This window comes from Spinacia oleracea, chromosome 4, assembly GCF_020520425.1.
Source record: "Spinacia oleracea cultivar Varoflay chromosome 4, BTI_SOV_V1, whole genome shotgun sequence".
Taxonomy (NCBI): Eukaryota; Viridiplantae; Streptophyta; class Magnoliopsida; order Caryophyllales; family Amaranthaceae; genus Spinacia; species Spinacia oleracea.
Genome location: NC_079490.1, coordinates 99,401,209 through 99,428,919, shown reverse-complemented (window position 1 = coordinate 99,428,919; position 27,711 = coordinate 99,401,209). Strand labels below are relative to the sequence as shown.

The following is a 27,711-nucleotide window of genomic DNA, read 5'->3' as shown; positions in this document are numbered from 1 at the left end:
GAATTTATCTCCCTTGACGGTCCACATACAAATTGGGTCAAAATGTTATCAGGAGAAAATGATCTTATAGTAAGTTCATCTCACTTCAATTCTTATTCCATTACGTATTGATGCATGGACTCAGTTGGTTTTATAATGAAACCTAACTACCACCTAGCTTTACATTATAATGTGAAACTTTCTGTTATATACGTTACACGTACAGGTTGAGTTGAAGTCTAGCATGGATGTCATAGATTTTAACCAAATATGGATGAAATTGGAAAATGACTTGGAAGAACTGTTGCTATCACAACTAGCTATTGCTCCTCCTCGATCTGGCTTCGATTGTTTCTCACGTCTATTTGCTCCCATAATTGGTTTAATAGAGTTAAATGCCAAGGATCTAATAAGATATCACATGAATAACTAACCCGAGTTTTAAATTATTGAACTAACCATTTCACAGTTCGGCTTTTCTATAAGTGCTTTATGCTGTTATGCATAAACATGCATTTTAAATATTAAGAACATATTTATACTCCAACTTGAATAAGAACCTGTTTTAACTTTCTATTATGGGTACAATTTATAAACACATACTCCGTATTTATATATGCTATAATAAGACAAAGATGTACGAAAATTGACAAACCCGTGCATCGCACGGGCTTCAATACTAGTTTGGATTATTTTTAGGCGTAAAACACAAAAAATGCATAATAAATAACAAAATAAAACCGTTTCCCGCCGTCACTCTTTCCCACCACTCCACCAGTACGACTGCCCTATACAGTTCCCACTTCCCACAACTGTGTCACCAATTCCGAGTACTCAAACCCTAATCTATTTCTTTTCCCCTGCTTACGAAGATGCAACTCCGCTCTAATCGTTTACTGCCGGAGCCTACAATTGACGGTACAATTCTCCTCCTTTCTCACTGGAATGATCGGGAGTTTCTGGTTTTTGTGGTTTTTTGTTTTCTTTTTGAAAAATTTCGATTTCTTTGGTTGTTTCTATGTACTTCAGAAAATTGAAACAATTGGATTGAGTAGAATTTTGAATGTTGAAGTTGGATTGAAAGTGGAAAGATTTACATAATCAGAAATCAATTTGTTTGTTATTGCGCCATTGAATAACGATAAAAAACATGATTTCTTCGCGACGAGCGACGAGTTAATGTAATTGATGTATATGTTGCTTACTTTAGTTTGTGTGCAGGTATTTTGATAATTAGTGGAGTTCGGAGATACAAAACAAATCTTAATCCTTGATAACCCAGTATATTTATGCGAATTGCGTATTCTTTTGTTTTGTATTAGGGGTTATTTTGTTGAACACCTGAAAGTAAATTTAGGGAAAAATAAGTTAAGCAATAAATTTATGCCTTGGTGGAATTACCAGAATATTCTTCATTGGTTTATTTACTTGTTTATAAGCTTATCATTTAAACGATTATTTCTGGTAAATCGTGCGTTTGGTTGAATTTAGTTCCTGCTTAGTGGTTGGTTTATAAAATTATTTCAGAAATTGATCATTGGGGAAGGGTAGAGATTTTAAAATTTGAAAGTGAAGTTAGATGGAAAGGCATTGTGTCTTTAGCCCTTGTAACTATTCCATTGAAACGGACAACTTAGTAGATGTGTACAAATTACTTATTCTTTTTTTGGCAAATAAAGAAAGTATTATTACCAAAAGGAGACGATTACAACCATTGTGTCTTTAGCCCTTGTAATTATTCCATTGAAACAAACAACTTAGTAGATGTGTACAAATTACTTTTTCATTTTTTGGCAAATAAAGAAAGTATTATTACCAAAAGGAGACGATTACAACCAAACAACTAAACACCTAGGCTCAAAGTGGTAAAAACTCCCCCCCCCCCCACCCCCACCCCACCCCTAGATCTTCTAGGAAGGGTTGAGGAAGCCCCACAAGCCTCAACTAAGTCAAAACAACACTCATTTCAGCTGTACATCTACATGCTACATGAAAAAGAATCATATGTGTAACAAGTTTGCAACTATCTAGTTAAATGTTGTAAACTGTCGCATTGAAGGCAACATTGATAACTCTATCTCCATGTTTTTTTGCTTCTGCACCTCTTGGCAATCTATCTTATCTCATCACCTGATTATCCTCAACTTGGCCTGCACATTTAGCTAGACATATAGAAGAGGAGTTGTAAGGTTTCATAACCTACTGGCACAAGCTAATACAAATGTTATCCATATTGATGTTCCATTGCAACAACCTATCTTTAGTTGGTAGTCTATTTTGGATTGTTAGCCAAAGCATAAAAACGCTCTTTGTTCTAGCCCTATTGTTACAAATAAGAGTCTTTCGATCAACCTTAGTACCATCCTGTTTAGATGTTTGTACATCTTCTAAATACTGAATTTCCCATTGTGAACAAACTTTATAGTACTAACAGAGTAACAACTTCAACAATTATATCCTTCCACTCCAAATTTTCTTAAGGGATCACAAAGCTAGCTTTGTTCCACACAGTGAGATCTCTCAAATTCCAGCCACCACAGCTCTTGGGGAGGCAAAGTTGCTCCCAACTGGAGCTTTCCTAGAACCTGCATCCCCACCACCCCAGAGAAAGACTCTACAAGTTGGGTGAATCTCCTTCAAAAGTCAAAACCTTCTTGGGCATTACAAAGATCTTGCACGTTGCATTCCATAGAGCACAATTGACCAACTGAAGTCTACCAGCGTAGAAAGTTAGCATAACAACTCCTTATGCAACAATTTTGTCAATAAGTGGCCTACAATCAATATACTACTTAGTTTCCTGCTAGTGAGGGGTACACCAAGGTGTTTGAAGGGAAGGAACCCTTAGGTTCGCCTGGATTGCAGGTATTAAGAGGGGAAAAAGTAACGGAGGAAAAATTACGGGATTTTGAAAGGTTTGGATTGAAGGGGATGATTTCATGGGGTGATTTATTCCCCTCAAAACAAGAGTAATAATCTCCCACTCACCCCCTGGGTAACTTTTACCCCATGAAAATCTACTACTCTTCTTCCTGTTTCCTGCATACTTTTCTCTCTCCTCTTTGGTTCTACAGTCTCGAGCCTCTTTCACTCTCCTCTGGAACTTCCCTCCTTTCGCATCCTTCATCTTTGTTACTCACCCCTCTCTCCTGGAAAAAATCTCTTTCTCTCTCCTCTACTCAACTTCATTTTTTGGATTCGAACCAATTTTATCTCATCAAATTATTGCTGTTATTTCAAATAAAAGAATTTTTTTTATCTCTTCTCTCTCTTCCATGAATCCCTGGCCATGAACTTCAATAATCCAATTAGTCGGATGTTTGATTGTTATGATTTCAGATTTCTACTCTTAATTTTTGCTTGTTATTAATATCAATTTGAACTACAATTTTCTATTTTAAGATGGATTTATCTCACCAATTTCTTTTTAAATTGAAAATAGTGCTAATTTTACTTGCATGTTCAATTTGATGAGAAGAAATACCAGAAGATTTTTTTTAAAAATGTAAAGCTCAATTGAAGTACTAAGCATGAACGGGGATAAATAACTTGACATCAAACAAGGCTTTAGAAGCAAAAAGTACTCTAGTAATTATCACCTTGAGATGCCAAACCCAGCTCAAAAGAAAAATTACCCCTAAATTGATCCCCTGGTAAACTACTAACCTCAATTTAGGCGAGGCCTTAATCATTTGAAGATTGCCCCTAATGTATACTTTCTCCATGTAAACATCCTTCTCCATGTTAGCAGCAAGTCCAAAAGCAGATGAGAATTTTGTGAAAGCTTCAAAAATTACCTGGAATGAATGTTTGTCTACCCTTGAGCAGGGGCGGACCCAAAGGGGGCCTACCCGGGCCTTGGCCCGGCTCATAAACTCAAAGAACTATGATATTGAATTTAAACATGGTAAAGATAAGGCAATAAACAAGTCTAGCAAAGCTGATACGTTTTGTCAGAACAATTATCATCAACTCAGTCCGCGTTCGTTTCCCATGCCATATACTTTCCTTATTTGTTTTCCTTCTCGATATGATCTCTTTAACTTTTTCTTTTATTATTTAATGAGATAATGAATTTAATTTTTGGAAAGGAAGAACCCCATAATAAAAAATAATATCTAGTATGCAAATATATATGCTTATATTTATGTACCCATATTTGATACGACAACTAATATTATGAAAATTGTTTTATCTTATGTTACTAGTTTACTTAAAACTTAGATATGTACAGTGATAAAAGACACATAGCTTTTTTAGTGTTACACCTTCTCAACAGCTTAGAAGGAAAATAAGTTTCAATAATTTCATATAAAAGATTTTTTATTTATTTAAAAGCTATATCTAAAATTTATATTTCATATAGAGAAAATTTTGATGTCACCATGGATGATTAAAATTTGAAGGGTCTCCCTCCTTAGCTTACTTTAATGTCACCATGGATGATCAAGGGTGAATGATCTGAGATGCCAGGGTTTAAATATTCCACTATTCCACTAGAGATGTGGGAAACAGTGTGTCAGTTGCTCAGACATTTGTCAATCCTTGAAGACACTCTAGTATCTCCGATCCTTTTTTACTCCATGAAAAGAAATTACCATAGGTCTTCATTTCCACCAAGTCACTTGTGTCAACTAGATGAGCAAAGTCTGCCTTCTCCCACGATTGCCACGGGATTACCACTGATCCTGTCTCTAGCATAAAGAAAAGAAGCACTGAAGTCTCCAATAACACACCAAGGCATATTCATAACAACTGCAAGAGTGTGAATATCATGCCATAATGGTTTCCTTGTGTCCACAAAAGTTGCCTTACCATTCTTGATCTGGACCAGTAAATGAATGAGTTGTTCAGTTTTAGATATGATTTGGACAGTAACATTATTATGATGCTAGGCAAGCCAGATCCTCCCTCATTATCATTATCATTACCCCATTGGCTCAAAGAGGCTCCTGCAAGAAGCGGGGCAAGGGGGGGGGGGGGTCGGACATACGCAACCTTACCCCTACAATTGCAGAGAGGTTGTTTCCAATTGACCCAAAAGCGATTACGAGACGACAACGGACGACCATCTTCTATTTCATGGAAAGGAAGCGAAGAGGTATTAAGAGCCATTTTGATGCAGTCCATTACATCCCACACCCAAAAGAACAAATGAATTTTTGGCTCCATCGGCAATGGACAAATTTCCTCCCTCTAGGAAAGAAATCATAATCATCCTCCCATGACTGAATAGAGCTAAATTTCCCCATTATTTTCTTGCTTTTTCTACTTTTGACCCTAGTTTCAATTAGTGTCATAACACTAACTTTATTGGTACTCATAAACCTTTTTACTTCTCCTACCTTACTGAGATCATTAAGAACTCCAATTCAGATATTTATGGTACAGTGTAGGGCTATGCTTCTCCACCACTCGATTGCTCCCCAGTAAAGACTTTAGCATTCTAATTAGAATTCACATCGGCAAGGCCTTCTAGAATGGTCCTAGTAGCAGGCATACGAGTGCCAAGTGGGGTTCTAGGAATCATTTTCCTCCTAGTAACAACTCTTCACCCTTCTTCTGCCACAGACTCATCAATTGCACGCATTGCTTGAGGAGTCATTACTGAATTAACCTCAGTGGTGACATCTTTGACATCTTCTTTTACAACCCATTTCTTAGCAGGCTTATGCAGATGCATTGCTTGTTGGAAGCTGGAAAAATGTTGACCTGTTTCCCTTTACCACAATCATGCTCCACCACCTTACATTTCTAACTGGTCATACAACACCCCCTTTGTAGCAGTATCATTGATCTTGAGTAAGCACAGAGTGGAAGTTCCTTGGTAACATCCACCTCCACAAGAATCCTAGCAAAGGAGACTATAAGGTGTCTTTGAGGTGCACTCATTTGCATACAGAGCTACACCAACTATGCTGCCTATCCTACTAAGAGAGTCAGTTTAGGCTTGACAATCATGGGACTGCCATTAAAAGAATGTGGCCCTGCAAATAAGACGCCTTCATCATAAAAAGCCTTCATCATGTAGAAAACTTTAGGTTTAGCTACTTAGCTCCATTACCTCACAACAACACCAATGGATGGCATTTCACCCACTACATACATCACAATAGAGGTGGCCCCGAACATCAGACATCCTATCTACTTCTAGTTTGTCTAGATAAGCAATATTACTACCTTTCACAACAGTTGGAGCTATGAAACTCAGGGATTACTTTTTGCTGTTAGTTGACCTTGTTTGAACAAATTAGCCACAAATTTCTCGCATTTGCGTCCAAATTAAGCCTCCTATGGACCTGATTTCCAAGAGTGGTGGTGTACTGCTGCTCCATAGTGTGGTTACTTTGTTTCCGAAAGTGGGTCATCCACATGTGTGGGAACAACACCAGTCACCGGAGTGAGCATAAGGATTTCATTGATCCCCTTCATGGTTGTTTGAACTCTTTCTTTCGCATTTTCCCCTCCAACATCTGCATGAAGAGCATCCGAGAGAAGCCTAACCATTGAAGGAGGTTCAAACATTTTAAGGAGGGTTGTGAGGTTGAGGTTGCATAATCGCAAGGCGGTACTGATTAATGACATCTAAGAGCTTCGATAACGCTACTTTGATGTGGAGGAGCAACTGTCAATTTCTTTGTGGTTACTGGTTCAATGGGTTTCGAGCCGAGTACTTGATTTCTTCGTTGGTTTTTGGTTCATGGGTCGAGTGGGTCGAACAGGAGGGAGAGAAGATGCTTCACCAAGGAAGCCCCCCTCTTCGAGCTTCCGGTTCTTCTTCTTTCCAGGCATGGTGGAAAAAAGGTGTAGGTTAGCAAGTCACTGTGACTTAACCTGTGCTTAATCGCCTTTGCCGGAGAGAACTCCCTTTTTTTTATTTATTTTTTATCTATTTCAAATTACTTATTCTTTTGTTTGTTATGAGGCTTTATTTCATGAACTTATGAAAATAAGTTGAGTTCAACATAAACAAGTAAATTTTAGCAAACATAAGCTTGGTAGTAATTTCATGATATATTTTACCACCTTTGTTCCTTAAAGTTCTTTACGTCTTGGAATATGTGTCCAAGTATGAAAATTTTGAACGTAAATTCTCACTATTACATACATTAATACGTTGTCATGTAAGATTTTGTTAGATTGGTCTCGGTATGTATTTTTAAAATATCAACTTTTTATATTTATTTCACGAAATTGGATATATTAATGGTTAAATATTGCATTGGAGACGACCAAATAGTAAGTGTAAGCAACTTTAAGGAACAACGGTAGTGTAATCGTAATTTTTCAAAAGTACAAGATAAATTATCACCACATGGTCTATATATATTGCAACCGTAACTGAGGTTAAATTACTCCATAGTCCACTCTCAGTTTTAATTGATTCACGTAAATTAATCTCACCCAAATTTGAACAATTCATGTTGGAGCAAACTTAAATCCCTCTTAACCTCCATAGAAAATTCATTCACTCCCATGATGGAGCAAACTTAAATCTCATGTAAATGTGAACAATTTTAATTAAGAGAAATGTGATGACGGGGAGTGAAAAAAGCTAATATGATTGATAGATGATAAAGGGGTATTATTATATTTATGCTAATAGGTCGGTATTACATATCTCTGCTTTGAAATAAAATTACATAAATGTAAATTTGTATATATTTCAAAACATTCCAAGTTTGTTGATGAGCCTCTACAGTTGAGATTGAAAAGCTTGAGCCGAGCTTAGGTAGCTTACCGGCTCATTATCATCTGTAATGGGGAGAATGAGACTTTATTTTGTAAGATTTACACGGATGTGAGTAGATGCTTTTGTTATAATTATTATTTTTGATTAGGTAAGAAAACTAAGCATCCTTTTGGGTGGAGTGCAGATGCTTCGGGATATACAATTATAAGAAAAGAGAGCTTAATGAAACCCAAGCTCAAGCACCGACCACACCCCAAACCCAGCTCGGAGTATCTTCTGGAATATACACTATCAAATAAGCGATGGCATAATAAGCTACAAATGAAAAGATCTTCATCTCACCCAAAATTTGGATCCTAAGCAAGACACCGAAGAACAAAGTTAATCTACAGAAAAAGAAAAAAATCAAACAAATTACATAATAAATAACTACTCTATACAATTTACAAAAAAACCTATTTACACCAACACTAAGAGATGTTGCCTTTGACGTTATAGATGCTTTTGCTACAATGGCATGCTAGAAAAAGGATAATTTCCTTGTCAAATCATATTACTTGGACAATCAACAACTAAGGACAAATTTATTCCATCTATTTATATTGATGAATTTTATTTTATTTTCCTGTATTGCTTGTTTAAGTTATGGTTATTCCCTCCCTCCCTTTTTGTTTGCTACATTTGACTTTTCACGGTCTCTAAGATGCGACTTAAAACATAAACATCTCCAATTCTACACATAAAAAATTCTAAATCGTTGATATTCAAAAAATCTACATTGAACGGAATCTAGCAAGACAAGACATGACTATAATTTTGTAAGTTAATTAATTCGTGGTCAAACTTTTTAAAGTTTGACCCAGAAATATGCAATGGGCAACATAAAGGGACGAAGGGAGTATAATTTAAAGCAACAATGTATGTATTATTGATATAATTATCTGTTCTTTTCAGTTGATCATGTTGCTGGCTGCGATATGATAGATTTAAATGAGCCTCCAGAAAGTGAATCAGATGACAGTGAGTTGGATGACGGACGTGTTATCAGAATAAAAAAGGTCATTAAAAAATGGAAAAAGCATTATAGGAAAGACACAATGACAAATAAAGAGCTCAATGATGAGGTAGTTAACACTATTGAGCCAAGGGCTCAAAGTTTTAATGGTGTTAGTGGCTTTGAGTTTGTTGATCCCGATAAGATGATACAACAGAAGAAACGAAAGAAGAACGGGGAGATTAGGCCAACATTGATGTGGGAAATATGGGAAGAAGAACATAGCAGATGGATTGATAATCATATTGCAAAAGATATTGATTTGGATCAGGAGAACAATGGAACTGATGAAATGCACGAGGAACCCTCAGATTTAGTTGGCCAGTTGTTGCGGTTTCAGAAGGAGTGGCTGACATGGGCGTTGAAACAAGAAGAATCAGTTTCTAGAGGGGGAATCCTTGCAGATGAGATGGGAATGGGAAAAACTGTTCAGGCAATTGCACTTGTGCTTGCTAAAAGGGAACTTCGCCGAGCAATTAAAGGAACTGAAGCATCCTTGTTGTCACCCGGGTCATCCTCCGTGTTGCCTGAATTAAGTTGTACCCTTGTCATTTGCCCTGCATCCGCTCTACATCAGTGGAAAAGGGAGATTGAGCGATTTACCCGAGAGGGAAGAACAAAAGTTCTGTGTTATCAAGGGGCCAAGAGAGCAAAGAATGCTCTACAATTTTTTGGGAACGATTTTATAATCACCACTTATAACACAATAGAGGCCGATTATCGCAAAGTGTTGCCACCCAAGCAGAAGTGTGAATGGTGTGGTAAGTGTTTTTATGAACGAAGGATGGCTGTTCATCTTAGATATTATTGTGGGCCTAATGCAATTAGAACAGAGAAGCAGTCTAAGCAAAACAGGAAGGCAAAGAAATCTCACTTGAAAGTATCCAAAAAATGTGCTGAAGATGATATCAGTAAAATAAATGATAATAAGCTGGAGGCAGCTCAAAAGAACATTGGTAACTTGCACGATCCCTTAGAAGAATCAGGTAGTCAATCTGAACAAGAAGATCTTGGCGATGTTGACGCGAATGTTCATAAGTCCACTCTGCACTCTGTAAAATGGGAACGCATTGTATTGGATGAGGTCAGTGTAACTTTCATAGTTTCATACTTCTAAGTGATGAAGGGATCCAAGAAAGTATATCTAGTATGACGTCTTGTAGTTGTGCACTCGTGCAGCTAACATCAACCAGTTCATCTGATTATTAGGGATACTTTAGGTTATCTTTAGTTCATCTGGTTTTCACTGATTCGATCTGCTTTGTGTGTGTATGATTTGATTTTATCGCATCCGACGTCTTCTAGAGTCATCATCTTTGCATGTAATTTGTGAAAATCAGCCTTGCTTTTCTTCTTCACAATTCCCAGCTTGTGTTCACAATGCCTCACATTTTTGTGAATGTTTTAGTTAATATGTATTTGTCTTCTAGCAAGTAACAAGTTAGTATTTTTATAGATGTATATCTTCACTAACAGAGCATGTAAAAACTTAGTTCTCCAAACATCCTAATGAGCTAACCTACATGTAAAAAATTCTCTATGATGTATATTCTGTAGTGGTTTATGGAATTTGTTAACAGAGCATCTAAATGGCTAAACTACATGTGAAAACCCCAGCAGGTATTGAGTATTCTGTAATGGTTAATGGAATTTGCTAACATAGCATCTTCTTAGCTAGGATTATGCTGTAAATTATACTGAAACTTCATATTTTTCTTGTTTTCGTGGTTTTAGCATATGTGCGTCTTTCATTTTTCACGTCCATTTGCTGGAAGTAAAGAGATATCCTGCATTTAGTATTTTATAAAAAATCTACTTTTTTTGTATGTTTAGACGCAAGAGTGTGCCTGTACTGGAACTGGTAACCACTTTTCTTGAGGCAAGAGCTAATTCAGGGTACAGTTCAAGTTATAGTGGCAGTATTAGTGCTGAACTAGAGTGAAACTGGTACAGGTCTGGGCTCAATCGAAGACACATTATCTTGATTAGTTGCTGTTTTGGAATGATGTTGCTTGGTGTCTAAGGAGTAGCGTAGTTGTTTTATGCCCAAGGATGTGGGATACGGCTTTTTTGGCTGACTTAGGACTTGGGAGTATAAGCACTATAAGTGTGCTGGAAACTGAAGCATACTAGTTTTCAATGGCTAGCCGCTGAAAGTAAAAGTATGATAAGGACTTAATATATTATATTAAAGCACATTATGCTCGTTTTTATTCCCTCTAAAATCTTTCAGGGGTTACGGAGAGAAAACTTGGGGGGGGGGGTTGATGCAACAGAGAACATTTTATGTTGGATGTGTGAAAGTGGATTTGACATTTTATATATATATATAATTTTTTGTTTTTTCACTTGTTGCCTCATAATCAGGCCCACTCCATCAAAGATAGACGTAGCAATACTGCTAGGGCAGTTCTTGCATTGCAGTCTTCATACAAATGGGCTTTGAGCGGTACCCCCCTTCAGAATCGTGTTGGAGAACTCTATTCACTGGTTGTCTACTTTACTTTCTCTCAGATGACACCTTTAGACTATTTACCATAGAAAAGCTTATTTTCTGATTTTGTTAAGATTATTTTATGATCTTTGTATTAACTTGTGCCTGCATTGACGTGCAGATCCGCTTTTTGCGAATTGTTCCTTTTTCCTATTATATGTGCAAGGATTGTGATTGCAGAACACTTGATTACGGGTAAGAGCGAAATTCGACTTAAGGATGAATTCAATAGATATGACTTCAAATTCGTTTCTCTTTCCACAAGAAGATCCATTTTCTCTAGCAAGAATACCTATTCTCTCTCTTCGAATCAGCTCTATTGAAACTTCAACCTCAAATTCAACAATTTTTTTTAAATATAATTCAACAAAGTTCTTTGAATTCAATGTAATTCTTAACAAGTTTAATGAAATTCTTCCTCAATTTTTTTTAATTCAACTTATTTAGGTTGAACTTCATGTTGTAAATTTTTTGAATTCAACGTAATACATCATGTTCTAAACAAACATACATCATGTTCTAAAAAGATTTGTGAATTCAACGTAAAACATCATGTTCTAAACAAACATACTTCATGTTCTAAATTAACATTACTTCATGTTCTAAACAAACATACATCATGCTCTAACTTCTAACTTGTAGAAGAAAAATCTGTTTATTTACAATTTTGCCATTAATGAGCGCGGCTAATCACGAGGTTAGAACCCTCCTAATCCAATGGTCTAGACTCATTCTTATATAAGTATTGTACTCACATAGAGTGGTGTTTCCACCATCCCTATATATATATATATATATATATATATATATATATATATATATATATATATATATATATATATAATACAAGCTAATATTCTATTTCCCTTTTCAGCTTTTCAGGCGAATGTAAAAGTTGCGTTCACAAATCTGTGAGGCATTTTTGCTGGTGGAACAAAGTATTTTCCAATTTGATTACTTTAAAAGTTTTCATTTTCTCCTTCTCTAAAATTTTTGCGACCTCCATTATGACATACTTATGTTTCTTCTTTTGATATGCAAGAATGTGGCGACGCCAATACAATCGAATGGCAATTCTGGGGATGGACAAAGAGCCATGTTTTTGCTGAAGAACAAAATTCTCAAGAGCATTTTGCTGAGACGTACCAAAAGTGGCAGGGCTACGGACCTTGCTCTTCCTTCAAAAATTGTGAGTTCTTCCATTGTAAAACTTACAATTGGTATGATTTTCTGTTATTTTTGTACGGTTTTGGTGATTTCTTGGTTTTCTGAAAAAAGGTGTCATTGAGGCGAGATTCTTTGGATATCAGAGAAGAAGACTATTATCAGTCACTGTACAATGAAAGTCAAGCTCAATTTAATACGTGAGTGTAAATGTTTTTTCCGGTTGTTCTATACGAGGTAAATGAGTCACTTTAGAACTGCTTAACTGATGGTTCTTCTCCTCGTATTTTATGATATCTGGGCTATTGATCATTCCTTTGTGCTAGTCAACCTTGAATTATCTGGAGTCTATTATCAATTTTATCATGATCTTCTTTCACTAATCAGGTTCATATTCTAACAGTCACTTTTATTTTCTATTCAAATTATCTATATTACTAATTGCAGAATAATCTCTTTTCCCTGAAACTCAATTTTTTTCACGTGCCTCGATAATTTGAAAGTCGGAAGGAGAGTAGGAAAGTTTTTTTGGTTTATGTTAACTAGGTGATGAACATGTTCTAATATGCTTTGTTATTGTCATAAATAATACATTTATATTTTGATCATTAGCGAAGTATAAATTCCTTGTGTTACTTTCACATCTAATATTTCTTCCTCTTCTTTTTTCTTTTCTGTGAAAGACCCGTGATGAAGTTGTGTATCTCAACTCAAGTTACCCTAAGTGAAACTGCCAATTAGTTTGAAAACCCTTCTAATATGAGATTTAGGTGAGTGAAGCCTAAACTGAGTGATGGTTTTATACTGAGTGAAGGTTTTTATGTTCCGATTTGTCTGTCATTATCCTGTTTTAGATCTTTGGTGATGTTTGTACTAGGAGAAAGTTCATCTATGTGGTATTCTTAAGAGCGTTGTACTTGATCAAAACTCCAAATTCTTCAGTTATTTTTGAGGTAAGTGTTGGTGACTGGTTGGTTCTTTGATCATTTTTAGCTCTTGATAAGTTGTATATCTTAGCAGATATAACAAGAGTGGTTTCACAATTTCCTTTGATTTGAACACAGCATTCATTTGCTATTTTTCAGTGTCCAGTAAGCATGGACAGTTCAGGCCCCGTTCGGTATCGTTTTTTGTTTTTTATAAAACTAAAAACCAAAATATGAAAACCACAAAAAGTTGTGTCCAGTTTTTTGTTGTCAGTTTTCAAAATCCACATGATTGTTATTAGTATGACTAATTTCTGGTTCATGATTCAATCTAAATTATATGACTTTCAAAATCAAAAAACCCAAAACTGGAAACCTACAGTGATACCGAACGAGCCCTGAGTCGTTTTGATTTTTTTTCCTGTCCAGATATGATAACCAGTAACCTATTGGGCTCCAATGGTTGAAGAAGTTACATCATAGTGCATGTTCTACCTATCTAGATTGTCCGGTTTGATTAATTTATTTTCATGGATACTGGAACTGTATCTTGTAACTGTGTCTTGTACTATGTACATCTTCAAGTTTTCATTTTGCTACTGCCTATGTACGAGTTCAAAATTTGTATGTTTTAGTAAGTTTTCTGTTCTCCTTTGCGTGCAGATATGTTAAGGCAGGCACCCTGATGAATAATTATGCTCATATATTTGACCTACTTACACGTCTGCGGCAGGTGAAGTATCCTGTCTTCTTTATGCATGCTTTTTATTTTTTATTTTCTACTGAGTTCCATAGCTATTTACATCTGTTATTCAGTTTTACCTTTTTGATGTGCAATGCTTTCATCGAGATTAAATTAGTGTTCAATAATTTGATAGTATTTTCTTTCATGTGTTTTTCTACATTATACCCATGTGTTTCATTGATTTCTACGATGTACCCAAGCCCTTTAAAGTTTCCACACTTTACCCTTGTAGTTGTAAAAGTCGATTAACAACAAAGAGAAGGTTGATTATATTTTGAAAAAACTTGGTTTGTTTAAAAAGTAGCGGAATTTGTTAACGTTGGGTTAACAACAAAGATAAGGTTGATTAAACTTTAAAAGTACAGGGGTACATTGTGGGAGATTTCAAAAGTATGGGTACTACATAGAAATCAAAGAAACACTAGGGTATATAGTAGAAAAACCCCTTCCTTCATTAAGGTATTATTCACTTCATTTACCTGGGGATGGTGGATTGGTGGGGCAGGACTGTGTAGGGGTGGGAGGATTATGAAATTTATCGATCAATTATACATTTATACAATTGTGAAGGTTTTCCATGAATTTCAGATTTCTAAGCAACTTAATCAGTTATGGTCTCTGAGAATTTGTTTGAAGAACAACTAAACGGATATGAACTTGATGCCAGATTGATTAAAAATTCTATTGGATCTAGAATCATTCACTAATCAAACACAACTTATAGTCTATTGTAAATCAATAAATGATGAGAGTTTTGCAACAAAGGAAGGTTCCTTAAAGACCCAAGTAGAGAGGGAGGAGGGAAATCGGAGACTTTCATTCATTATAAGCTATTGTAAGCAAGGCCTCTTTAATCTTTATACAGGAGTCCTTTAATTATATCAGCAAGCCCTATGTAAGTAAGTAGTCTAACCCATTAAACAAAAAGTAGAAGGCTGGGAGCCTTTGATTAAGTTATCGGAACTCAAAAGTAGAGTTCCATAAAGGCCTTAGCTAGTGTCCTACCTATGTGAACTCAAAGCAAGAGCACATGTGGTGTCAGTGGAATTTGTTGATCAAGAACTAGTTAGTAGTCAGTTCATTCTTTCCTCATCTGATCATTAGTAGGTTGTGAATGTACATCATTATCGGTCATTATCGTTCCCATTGCCTTCAAAGAGGGGCTCCTGCAACAAGCGGGGTAAGGGAGGGGTTGGACATACGCAATCTTACCCCTGCAATTGCAGAGAGGCCATTTCCAATTGACCCATAAGCGATAACGGCACAACCATCTTCTACTTCATGGAAAGGAAGCGAAGAGGTTTTGAGAGCCATTTTGATTTAGTCCATTATATCCCAAAGCCAAAAGAATAAATGAATCTTTGGCTCCATAAAAGATGGACATTGACTCATGTCATGAGTAGGCTGGTGTTTGCATGCCCTGTTGGTTCTAGGTTTCACACATTTACCAACCAAGTTGGGCTTTCTGTTGCTGCCTTTTAGAGGATATTTTTCCTTTAAGAGCATGCTTGGATCGGAGGTAATAAATTATGAGGATAATAGAATACATAAATAAAGAGAGTGGAGGTGATTTTGTGAGGACAGAGTAATAGGGGAATTATTACCATTATTGTTGGAGTAATATATTGTTTCCGACCATCCCCCTAGGTGATATATATTATTTCCAAAATGAGGGAAGTAATTCCGTAATCCCTCACTCCCTTGTATTATCTTACATGATCTCTTCTACAACCACCTAAACTCATCTTCGTTTTTTTTCTTTCTTTTCTTTATTACCTACTTACTGCATTACAATATACTATGAGTGGCACTTATAATTCCCTTCAAAACGGATGCATCATCAAATTCTTTTGTCACATGGTCAACATCAAAATGACCAACTTCAGTTATAGTTTTGAAGCATTGATTTGATAAAAGAGGAATAGGCTGGAATTCATGATGCTACCAGATAGAATTGCGGCTAGCTACCAGTATAGCTGAAATCAGGAAATTAAAGTACATCGTTTTGAGAACATCTCAGTGAATGAGCCAACTACATTTTATAGTGTAACAGAGTTATGTGATCATCATTTGATAAAATCTGGTTGTTTCATGCTCCAATTGATACAGGCGGTTGACCATCCATATCTCGTGATATATTCTCGCGCCAATTGTTTAAGGAATGAAAATGTTGCAGAAGATGACAATGGCGAACAAATTTGTGGCATTTGTCATGATCCAGCTGAGGATCCTACGGTAAGATAATTTTGGACTCTATTAGGTTGATAGCAACTATATCACAACTAAGTCTTTTTTTGCTTTTCACTGGAAAGCAATTGTGTTGCGTAGTACAGAAAAAAATAACAACCGAAAAGATAAAACATGTGACAGTGTTCAGTCTGCTGTATCACAACTAAGTCTCCTTTTACTTCTCATAAAGCAATTGTGCTGCGTGGTACAGAAAAAATAACTTTAAAAATTAAACTTGTGACAGTCTTCAGTCTGCTGTGAATTTGATGTGATTTGGCGGATCTCAGGTTCTGGAAAATATTCAGTAAAACAATTTCCAGAACAGTGCTGTAGCTGGAGTATTTGAAGTGTTTTGAATTAAACAAATTTCAGTTCTCACCAAGGATTTGTATGAATATGGGTTTAAAGTTAGGAGTTTGGATATGTTTTTTGTTTGAATAGATAAGAGTGAAATTAGGTTTGTGGGTCTAAGGCATGGTTGTCAGGATCGGGATCCCACCTTGAATCGGTGAGGGGGGTAGGATCGGATCGTAGGATCGTAAGATCCTACAAATTTGAAAAATTGAGCGATCAAAATCATGATATGTGACTAATACATGTCTTTCTAGTAAAAATAATACCCAAAAAACACACTTTTGCTTACATAAGACCGATATTAGTGTCCTACATAGTTAACATGATTATATGAGTGTTAGTTTAAAGCTTGAAGTTCCAATAATACAAGGAAAATAATGTTTCTAACTTCTAAACGTTGCAACTCCAATACTCAATCTAAAGAATATTTATAATTTTCATCATAACCGAAGTCTCCGTCGTCAGCAAAATCGCCAAGTGCCCCCGATGTTCATGTTCCCCAAACATCTTCACAATCATCACCATGACCATCACCAAAATTTGTTTCTATGTTTCCAAAATCATTAACCTCATTAAAAGAAACACAAGCTGCTGCGTCATTGTTGTCATCACTGATTACAAGTCGCTTGCCCCTCACATCTACGAGAATAAGATGAAAGAAATACAAATCATATAAAAATTTGAAACACTATTGTACTACTGTACTAGAACTAAACGAGTAAACAATGATGCAATGCTGCAGTTAGAGAACTGAAATTCAGGTTGTGTTACCAAGCATCCATCAATTGATATTGACCTCTCCATGGGTTGCCCTCGAGGTCCAGCAACCACAGACTAGCATCTGCAAGCAGTGTCTAGTTTAAGCACCAAGCTTACTTAAATGGCCAAAAACCCAGCAATCCTCGTCCAAAAATAAACTGAACAAGAAACAAATATGGCAAGTGGAGATAATCAGATGGCTTATGGGGTTGTGGGAACTCTAGACACACACGTAACACATTCACACACAGCTCACAAATTCACAATAGTCAAAATTCAAGAAGCAGGTTAACCCAACACTTAGTAAATTAATGCACAGTGGTCACAAATTCACGCTAATTTAATTAAGAGAAACTAATTTAAAAGAAAGCAGCATGTTAATAAATGAATCAAAATTAACGCATTCACATCAAACGCAAATTAGCCCAGCACTCAGCACTCAGCACTCATCAAGCAGCAACTTACCTAATTAAATTAAAAGAAATGAATTTAATTAACACATTTACATCACACGAAAATTAACCCAGCACTTAGCAAGCAGCAAGCAGTCAAGCAGCAAGTTACCTAATTCAATTAAAAAACCGAAATTGGGAACTTTAATTGACAAATTTGGGCAAAAAAGAATTTGTGTAAGAAGCATGTTAATAAATGAATTAAAAGTATGCAAATTAAATACATAAATCAAATTAACAGTTCGAAAATCAAACAATCAAAATAAATTGAAAGTATAAGTACTCAAATTAAGAGAATATCTGAATAAGAATTGAAGAAAAAATGGCGAAAAAAATACCTTTTTTGGATGTGTGCTGGAGATGCTTTGATTCATTCAGTGAAAGAGGGGATGTAGTGATGTACTGATTCGAGCTTCAATTTGAAATTGAGACATAATTTAATCGAGGAAAGGGGAGAAGTGTCAGCGTGGAGAAGACGAACTACTGAACTAGGGCATTAAAGTTTCAAGCGGGTTTTGCTTTGAGTCTTAATTGGGCTTCAAACAGCGCCCTTCAAATTTGGGCTTCATTTAAATGGCCAAAATCAGGATCGTTAGGATCGGTGGTAGGATCGCGCTGTATGATGATGATCCCACCGATCCTACACGATCCTGAACGATCCCACCTACGATCCTGCCATAAATACGATTTAAGCTTCGATCCGGATCGTTTTGAAAAATCCGGATCGTAGAATCGTACGCGCGATTCTAAGAACATTGGTCTAAGGGGTAGAAAACAATTCATAATATCCTACTTCAGGGCACTATGTTCACAGATTTTATTGATAAGCATGGCTAGCAAGTCTCTTGAGAGATATAGACAAGTTAAGACAGCTGGAAGTTTATTTGGAGATGTTTGTGAGAATCTCACTCTATTAAACAATTAACGAAGATGAAAACTACACGAGACAACTCCCCTAGTCCTGTTTTTATGGTGCTAGTAATCTGAAAAAAGCTAGTATTGAAATCATTGGCTTCTACTCCTAGGACGTCTTGCTGCGAAAAGAAGACAAGAAATCTGAATTATTTTCTTAGTAAACCCTTAAAGTAAATTTCCCAAGTCAACAGATAAAATAGAACTCCTTACAACAAGCCTTTTTCTTGCATAAGCCTTCAGAAATAGATTCTTTTTGCCAAAATAGGATTCCAAAGCACTTACCTAGTTGTGGACTAGGAACCTTCCTTCACTTAAAGCAGAAAAACATGTCAAAAAGTACTCGACTTGGGCATCATAAGACAATTTATTTAACTCAACTAAGGAAACATTTTGTTTTTTTAACTAGCTGTGCAAGGTGTAATTCAATTGATAATTTGATTCAGAAAAATTGGCTCTAGAATTCTAGAATTATTTTCGGAAGGTTCCAAATTCACATCTTTGTATGCTACTCCATCTAATATTTATCCATTGTTGCAAACAATGCTTCAATTACCGCTTTTGCTAATTCGCAGAATATTATTTTGGTGATTAGCATTTGCATACAGTTTTAATTTTATTATATTTACTATTTTATTTGGCTGTGGGATGTAATGGACTAAATCAAAATGGCTCTTAAAACCTCTTCGCTTCCTTTCCATGAAGTAGAAGATGGTCTTCCCGTTGTCGCCCCGTTATCGCTTTTGGATCAATTGGAAACAACCTCTCTACAATTGCAGGGGTAAGGTTGCGTACACCCGATCCCCCCTTACCCCGCTTCTTGCGGGAGCCTCTTTGAGGCAATGGGGTAATGATAATGATGAATGATACTATTTATCCATGTATATTTCTAACCTTAAATTCCCCAAACCAGTGATGTATGACGGCCACATCGGAGGATTTTAGGAGTTCTAATGCCAACATTGACATTTTTGTGTGCATTTTTTTTGGGCTATTTACAAAGGCAACGATCAAATATTTAACCTTCTTGCTTTTCTTTTCAGTTGACCTATAGCTCTTAGCACAATATTCAAGGAAGAGGAGAGAGAAACTGTAGTAGGTGACTAGATAACCTTTGTAGTAAAACAATGGCTTAACATAATTAAGCAATTGAGACAATGAGGCCCTATTTTGTTCACCTTATTTCCACTTATTTCAGAAAAAATAAGTTTAGAAAAGATAAGTTTAGGGACAATCTAATAAGTTTACCCAAGTACAATTAATAACTTAAATAAGTTTTGATAAATTGATTAAATCTAATAAGCTATGTTACTCAGACACGGGTGTCGGTGTCGTGTCCGACAAGGTGTCGGAGTATCTGACACTCCGATCCAAATATTTGCAGACACTCCGACACGGTCAAAGGAGTGTCTTGACCTTTTTTTTAGACACGGCTCGCTTGCAAGTGTCGGAAAAAAAAAATCGACACTTTTAATAAAAACTACAAAAATAGTGTTAAATAATATAATTATAAAAAAAAATGAAAATAAACATATTAATTAAGTTTAAGTTAAAATTCTAAAGCAGGATAAAACCTATCTAAAAGAGTTTAAAAGTACAAAGAATTGAAAAAGTAAGAAACAAATGAAAAAAAAAAATGCTGACTTTTTGTAAAGTTATCAGTGAGCACGTGGGTTTGTTCCCCACTTCCCATCTTTTCCTTTCTTTTATTTATTACGAAGTATACTGGTAGGCCTAGGGTATTTTGAAAAAGGGTAAAAAAAAAGAATAAGTTTGGAAAGCCCAGTCCACCACTCAGTCACTCACCATCACCAACAACGCATAACTCAGCATAAGGCAGAAAAATGACCGGAAGGAAACGAAGACAACCATGGAAGACTCTCAAACAGTCAATTATCGGTGAAAATCAGAATCAAAGAGTGCAATCTAGGCGTTTTTTCTTCAACAACAAAAGCCCCAACATAATTGTTCTTCTCTCGCTTCTCCCCACCTTCAATTTCTGGATCTAGGGTTTCAAATTTATCTTTCTACTCCCGATTTCGACACTTCAAATCGGACTCTTTTCCGACACTGGTGTCGACACCTCCCCGGACACGTGTCGAGTGTCGTGTCGCGGGTCGGGTCGTGTCGACACCGACACCCACCGTCAAATGGAGTGTCGGAGTAACATAGCTAATAAGTTCAGATGTGGGAAAAATAAGTGAAAATCAGGTGAATGGAACGCATGCTTAATTATACCACCAGTCAGCACACCCACTGTCACCCGCACTCCGACAGACCGCCTTCGCCTGTCCTTTCCCCGCTGGCCACATCCTACCACCACCGTCCCCATCCCATCACACTGTTCTAACCACTACCAGTACGGGCAGTATCTCGCCATCCTCATCCCTACACCATTAACATCCCACCATCCGTACTTCACCAAAATATAAAGTGTGCTTCAACGGTAGAGAGGAGAACGATGAAGATCAAAAACTCTAACCACCACAAAACTTGTGCTCAAAATGAAATCTTCCTAATCTGAAATATATTTTTTTCCTCTATCTTCTCTACTCTCTCCCTCCAAAACAGTACATGATGGTTTCTGAGTGTTGGAGTTGGTGGTTCTGACGGTTGTAGGTGGCTTCCGTGATAGTGGTAAGGGTTGCTGTGGGAGTGGTAGTGGGTTATGGATCTAGTGGTTAGGGGAAAGGAGAGGGGTTGAGGAGAGAGAAAATAGAGTTGAGGGTGAAGGTGGTGGTGGTGGTTTTGGTGGGTTAGGGGTGGGGTTTCAGTGAGGAATGTGGTGATTTTTGCAGAGGATGGCAGTGAGTTTCGTCGAGTATGGTGCGGTGAGTGGTGGGGTTACTGACAGTTTGGGGTTGAGTCGAAGATAGGAAGGGTTTTATTAGCAAGGATAAGAGGTTTGGTACTTGGGGTTGATAACTTTAAGAGAAGAGTGGGTAGTAAAAATATTTCCATATATAGCAAGGGTCAAGTACTGTGGAACAAATTTCCATACATAGCAAGGGTCAAATACTGTGACATTTCCATATAACGAAAGTTAGCTAGGACTCAGGAGGAAGTATAAGTTGGGTCAATTTATCACAAAACCCTTTAATACAAGAACTCACCTTGAAAATTGACATACCAAGTAGAGATTAACAAGCGAATTAAATATTTCCATAGGAAACATGAAATTTCCACCAAGGATCACAAACCATCCAAAATGGGGATTAATATCAACTTTTATCTCAAAGCTCTATCAACTTAAAACTAATATCAATAGTACTATAAGACATTGTGCTATAGTGTTTAAACAAGTCAGGAGTTTTCTTCTTTTTGGAATAAGATTCGGGAGTATTTGTAATACAACTTGTGAGGGTTCATACTTGTTTAATAATAGAAAAATATTACATGCTGGAGCCACCACGACCCACCACAACTGTAGAGCTAGATCAGCTATGCAAATGCATAAAGATGTCCTGGAGTCTGTATATATAGGTACTTTATTATGGAAGTGCAACATTTACTGACTTGTGAAAAGTGTTAATACTAAGTGAAGCAAGCTCTATTCAAATTCAAAGTAGTTGTAGTTGATTGGGTGACAATTACTGATTTAGGATGAAGTTAAGCACATTGTTGGCAATGTTGCCATCATAAAGAGAGATGGAAATGGATTGTTGGCTTGAATTTACTTTGAGTTGATTTGGTTGAGGTCTTATTCTGATAGTGAGTAATTCGGTTCTGTTCGGATCATTTGAGGTCCATTGAACTTCCTTAAATAGTAATCGATATTAGGCATATTTTCAGGTTTGATTGGTTTCGGTCAGCTCAGTTTCAGTTTGGTTTTGGGTCTGGTAATATTTTTTGGTGATCAAGTCTGGATTCATATTTGATTTTGTGCTGTGTAAATATGCTTTCTAATGACCCGCATTGTTTCCATCACAAATAGAGGTGGAAAACGGATCGTTGACTTGAATTTAGTTTGAGTTGATTTGGTTGAGGTCTTATTCAGGTAATGAGTAATTCGGTTCTGTTCGGATCATTTGAGATCTGTTGATCTTCCTTAAATAGTAAATTAGTAATCAATATTATATATATTAAATTTCTGGTTTGATAGGTCAATTTCAGTTTGATTTTGGGCCTGATAATATTGTTTGGTGATCAAGTCTGGATTCATATTTGAGTTGTGCTATGTAAATATGCTTTTCTATTGTCCCCCCCCCCCCCCCCCCCCCCCCACCATTACTCTCTCTCTCTCTCTGATATACATTTAAATGCATTTTAAGTTTTTTCTTTTTCTTTCCGTCTCCTCATGCTGTCTTTGTAAACCGTTGGATCTCGTAAATTTCTGTATAATGCCAGGTTACATCATGTGGACATCATTTTTGTAGAATCTGCCTCATCGATTTTTCATCTTCTGCGAGCCAATCTTCATGCCCGTCTTGTTCGAAACCACTTACTGCTGATTTTACTTCAAACTTAAGCATCAGAGGTCAGAGATCAAAAACATCTGTTAATGGGTTTAAACGCTCAAGCATCATGAACAGGATCCAACTTGATGACTTTCAGACAAGCACAAAGATAGATGCATTGGTATGGACCTTTTCTGTGAATCTAAAGCATTTGATAGGTTGATATGGTTTTCAATGAAGTATAGTTTTGTTAGAAATACGTGCTTTTTTTTTTATATATATATTTTTGTTATTCCGTAGTTTTAGGAGTTTAGTAATTATATTGGATGTAAAATAAGTTGAATAAAAGCCTAGATATCTCTTTATACCAATTTATTTCATTAACCCATTGTTTTAGCTCAGGATCTTGCCTGTTTCAGTGTTATTTTGAGGGTTTCAAATGGTTTCGATCAGTGTTTAGGAACTCTCTTGGTTTTTCCTTACTTTTAACGTAGGGTTTCACAGGTGAGTTATTATTAATTACGAAGTACTATTATTAGTGGGCTATCTCTTCTCTTCTTTTTAACTAATGTGGCCTTTTATTTTTTTAATATGCTTATAAGGGCAAGTATGTTGGATTATTTTCCTAAATATACTAGTCACATGTCAGCAATTATATCATCATATTAAAATTAGAAACAAATTGTGTAGCCTTGATTTGCAAGTATTGAAGGGTAGTTCTTGTTTAAGTCTTAACTAGTTGTTTATATGACTTTAGGATCATTGCTCCTTAGATCAAACTTTGAACCGAATCCTTAAAAACCGTCTGTCCATTAAAGGGATTGTCAAGAACCATATCATTGTAGAAGCACAGGGACGAGTGAGGTTGTCGGGGTGTAACCAAGTGGAGTCGAGCGTAAGTCAATCTGGTTCATGCTTGGCCTGGTCTCCTAGATGGACGGCTCGAGCAACAGTGAACTCAGGGTTGGCTCATATGCTAAACGGGTTGCTTAAAGCTTGAGCAAATGAGTGGATTTATTGACTCTATTCATTATGAACTTCTACAATAGTGTTAATGTATTTAAGCAGAAAGTTTTTGAAAACTTTGATGGTCGGCTGTTGGAACTTAAAACTCTACCAAAATCTAAATTTTTATATTACCATTTAATCTAGTATATAAACTCTAAAGTCAAAGTCTACAATAATCTAATAAAAATAAAACAAGATAGCTGGCATAAGCTTGGAGTCCACATGGAAACAAACATATCCTGCTTGGGCTCAGCTTTGACTTGAATCAACTCAAGCTCGATCAAGCTTTAAGCTGGAGGGCTTGCTGACGCTCATGCCTTAGACATGCAATAAGAATTGTTGGCTCCTTTTATGTTTATTTTTCCAGTTTCTTCGTTAAGACCCTTGGTCTAAAAGTTAACTCCGTGTGACTTTCCACTCATTCCATTGACAGTAATACTTGTAGGTCAATATGATGTTGTATTTAACTATGTCAATTGTGGTCAAAAGATTGCTTGTTAGTCTTTCAATCTTGTTGAATGTGGCATGGACTGTTGCTCCCTGTATATCTGTGTTGAAATGGGGGAGAAAAATTTCTACCAAAAATGATTTGGCGATGGAAAGATTTTTTTGTCAAATGGAAAATTTTGAAGAGTCTTTTACTGTTGCTTCTGTTATTTGTATTCATCATGCATCTCAACTGCGTATATACTAAAATAGGGCTACTGGAATTAACTCTTTGCTGATTACCCTTTTGGATGTCACTGAATGTAGAGGGAGGAAATCAGATCTATGATTGAGAGAGATGGTTCTGCCAAAGGGATTGTCTTTAGCCAGTTCACATCATTTTTAGATTTGATCATGTATTCTTTGAAGAAGGTAAATGTTCCAGTCTTGCATTTTTGTATATTTTATGTGATCAGATGTCTCAACCTTGCTATTGGTAGCCATCTTCTTTGAACAAGATTGCTAATTGATTTTTCAGTCTGGTATAACTTGTGTCCTACTGGATGGATCTATGACCATCACTGCGAGAGATAATGCAATTAAAAGATTCCACGAGGACTCTGACTGCAGAATTTTCCTCATTAGTTTGAAGGCTGGAGGTGTTGCACTCAACCTTACAGTGGCTTCACACGTAAGCAAGTTATATTAAAGTCTAATTGTTGTTTCTTCTTTGTTAGGTACTTTTTTCATGCTGTAGTTGATCTGTAGTGTGTATGCATCAGTTTAGCTTGTTTGTTCAAGAATAGTAGTCGGATATTATCTTCTCTTTTGCAACAGTAACGCTTTGTGTCTTCTGAAATAATAGGTATATTTAATGGATCCTTGGTGGAATCCGGCAACAGAGCGACAAGCCATGGATAGGATACACAGAATTGGGCAATATAAGCCAATTAGGTATTTCATCCTCTTGTCCTTGTTTATGGGCTTGATGAGATGCCTGACAATTTAAATGTTTTATCTCTAGATTATTCAGTTTTTGCTGTTGTTCATTCAGAATTGTGAGATTCCTTATAGAGAATACTGTAGAGGAAAGAATTTTGAAGCTCCAAGAGAAAAAAGAACTAGTTTTCGAAGGGTGAGTCTTGTATATGTGTGTATATTTTATTCTAACATGGGCGGTAAGGGGATTTGTATTTGCCTAATTACTGAATGCTGTCGTGCAGGACAGTTGGAGGATCTTCAGCTGCCCTGGCTAAATTAACTGAAGCAGACTTGAGATTTCTTTTTCACACCTGAAATAATGGAAATGGGGTGAAAGTAGTACTAGTTCTGGAAGAATCTTAACATCAAAGTTTCCCAAGCTGTGTAAATTAAAGTTAGTAAACCCTGCGTTCTACATTATGATGTAGTGTTTAATGATGTACATAACTACAATTAATGCGTAGTGCTAAATACTTGGTAAATGAATGACTTCTCTTTATTTCCCCTGCATAGTTCTTACTTATTAGGGTGTGCCCTAAACCTCCCCTGCGTGTTTATTTTCAAACGCCAAACCGTACAATTATATCCAGAAGATTATTTACTCCGTAGTACATTTTTCAAAACTGCTGAAAAAAAGGTCACTGAAGATTTAATCGACTCCCAAACTGCTACAATCTTTAACTCTGAACATGCAAACACATTTTCTCATGTCGCTTCTCCCATTTTAACTGTTTCCGAATTCGTTTACGGATATTTCATGAAATACCCCCGAGTTTTGAAGTAATTCACCAAATGCCCTTCAAGTTCCAATAATTCACCAAATACCCCTGACAATTGACTTAATGCCCAAAATACCCTTATTGATAATGGTCCGTTAGTCCCCGTTAGCCTAGTTTCATAATTCACCAAATGCCCCTTTTTTAAATTTATTTCACCAAATACCCCAAACTTAAAAATAGTTATTCTGATGTTCTAATGGCTAGTTTTTTCATTTGAAAAGTAGCTGTTGGTCTTGCTTGGCTATAAAAACCCATTTTCTGAATGTTTCTTGTAATTTAGATGTTGTTTTGCTTTGCTTTGTTGATTTTATTAGATTTGTGTTATGAGTTCTGTTTCAAAATCATCATCCACACACAATGAGTCCACATATATTAGAGCACCTAACCAATTTTGCTATTGTGGTAGGAAATTTGCCATCCGAAGCTCTGATACAACACTCAATCCACAAAGGTGTACTACAAGTGTGATCCTTGCAACAATCTGGGATGGTGCAAGAGAGTAGTTGAGCAAGAAAACAGGGGGCAACAGCATGAAGGACAATACAGGGGAAGCTTAGACAAAGGAGAAAGTACTGAAAACAGGAGAAACAGTATGATGCAATATGACTTGAAGCAAATGAAGAAAAAGCTGATACTGTAATATCAATACAAGGCATCTTACTTTGATTTTGAAATGAAGAAAGGCTAATCCTATTTATGTCATGGTTTGGGATGGACATGCAGAACTTATGACTCAAGAGAGCATGCAAGTACTTTTAGCAAAATAAAGTTAAGGACTTCAGAGAACTCTTAGCGAGGAAATTGGGAGGCAACCAACATATGAAAGAAGTCTGAGGGCAGAGTCTTATTATTGGTATAGAGTTGGATGAACAAGTTGGCCCGCTAGTTGATGCTTGTCGAAATTCAGGAATGTTAAATTGTTAATATTAACTGCTGGAAAAGAAAAATTAGTGAGATTGGTTCCTCCACTGACCATATTAGGACAGAAGCTCGAAATAGGTTCTGAGATTCTCCTCAAGTGTTTCCCGTCCCTGGGTTGAAGCAGTTGAGTTGAATTTGTGTACGAGAGTCGATGCTTGTCAAATTTCCTTGTGACACCAATAGATCCAAAGCTCATAATTGGCATCGTAGTTGTAAATCAGGAATAAGTTTTCCTACTAGCTTCTCTTTGGATTATGCCTTGGTTTTATGTACAAATTGTCATTTCAAGATATCCCACTCGTTAATCCGAACATTGATTTTCTTTGATGCTTGGATTCTTTTCATAAGTATCTTTCTCCCTTATTGTTAGGCTTAGTTTGTTATTTTGATACCTATAAATTGCGTAGCTTTGTATTGAGTGGAACACACATGCAATCA

At 36.4% G+C, this 27,711-nt stretch overlaps 1 protein-coding gene across 4 annotated transcripts; it reads left to right on the top strand.

Moving 5' to 3' along the window:
* Positions 1-723: 723 nt before the first annotated feature.
* On the top strand, positions 724-27,576 carry LOC110795680 (DNA repair protein RAD16). 4 transcript variants are annotated; one of them, XR_008932532.1, is made up of 16 exons: positions 724-897; positions 8,627-9,810; positions 11,094-11,216; positions 11,342-11,415; positions 12,095-12,158; positions 12,263-12,409; positions 12,499-12,584; positions 13,974-14,043; positions 16,165-16,290; positions 23,109-23,339; positions 24,920-25,024; positions 25,131-25,283; positions 25,458-25,546; positions 25,647-25,727; positions 25,821-25,967; positions 26,759-27,576. XR_008932532.1 is itself a non-coding variant. In XM_022000696.2 (15 exons), exons 1-15 carry the CDS (start codon positions 852-854, stop codon positions 25,846-25,848), a joined length of 2,607 nt encoding a protein of 868 aa, XP_021856388.1. In that variant the 5' UTR covers positions 724-851; the 3' UTR covers positions 25,849-26,083. The 4 variants fall into 4 exon arrangements, 2 of the variants coding, with proteins under 2 accessions (XP_021856388.1, XP_021856387.1); XR_002535375.2 differs by having other exon boundaries at positions 725-897; positions 25,816-25,967; positions 26,759-27,574; XM_022000696.2 differs by lacking the exon at positions 26,759-27,576 and having other exon boundaries at positions 25,821-26,083.
* Positions 27,577-27,711: the final 135 nt, after the last annotated feature.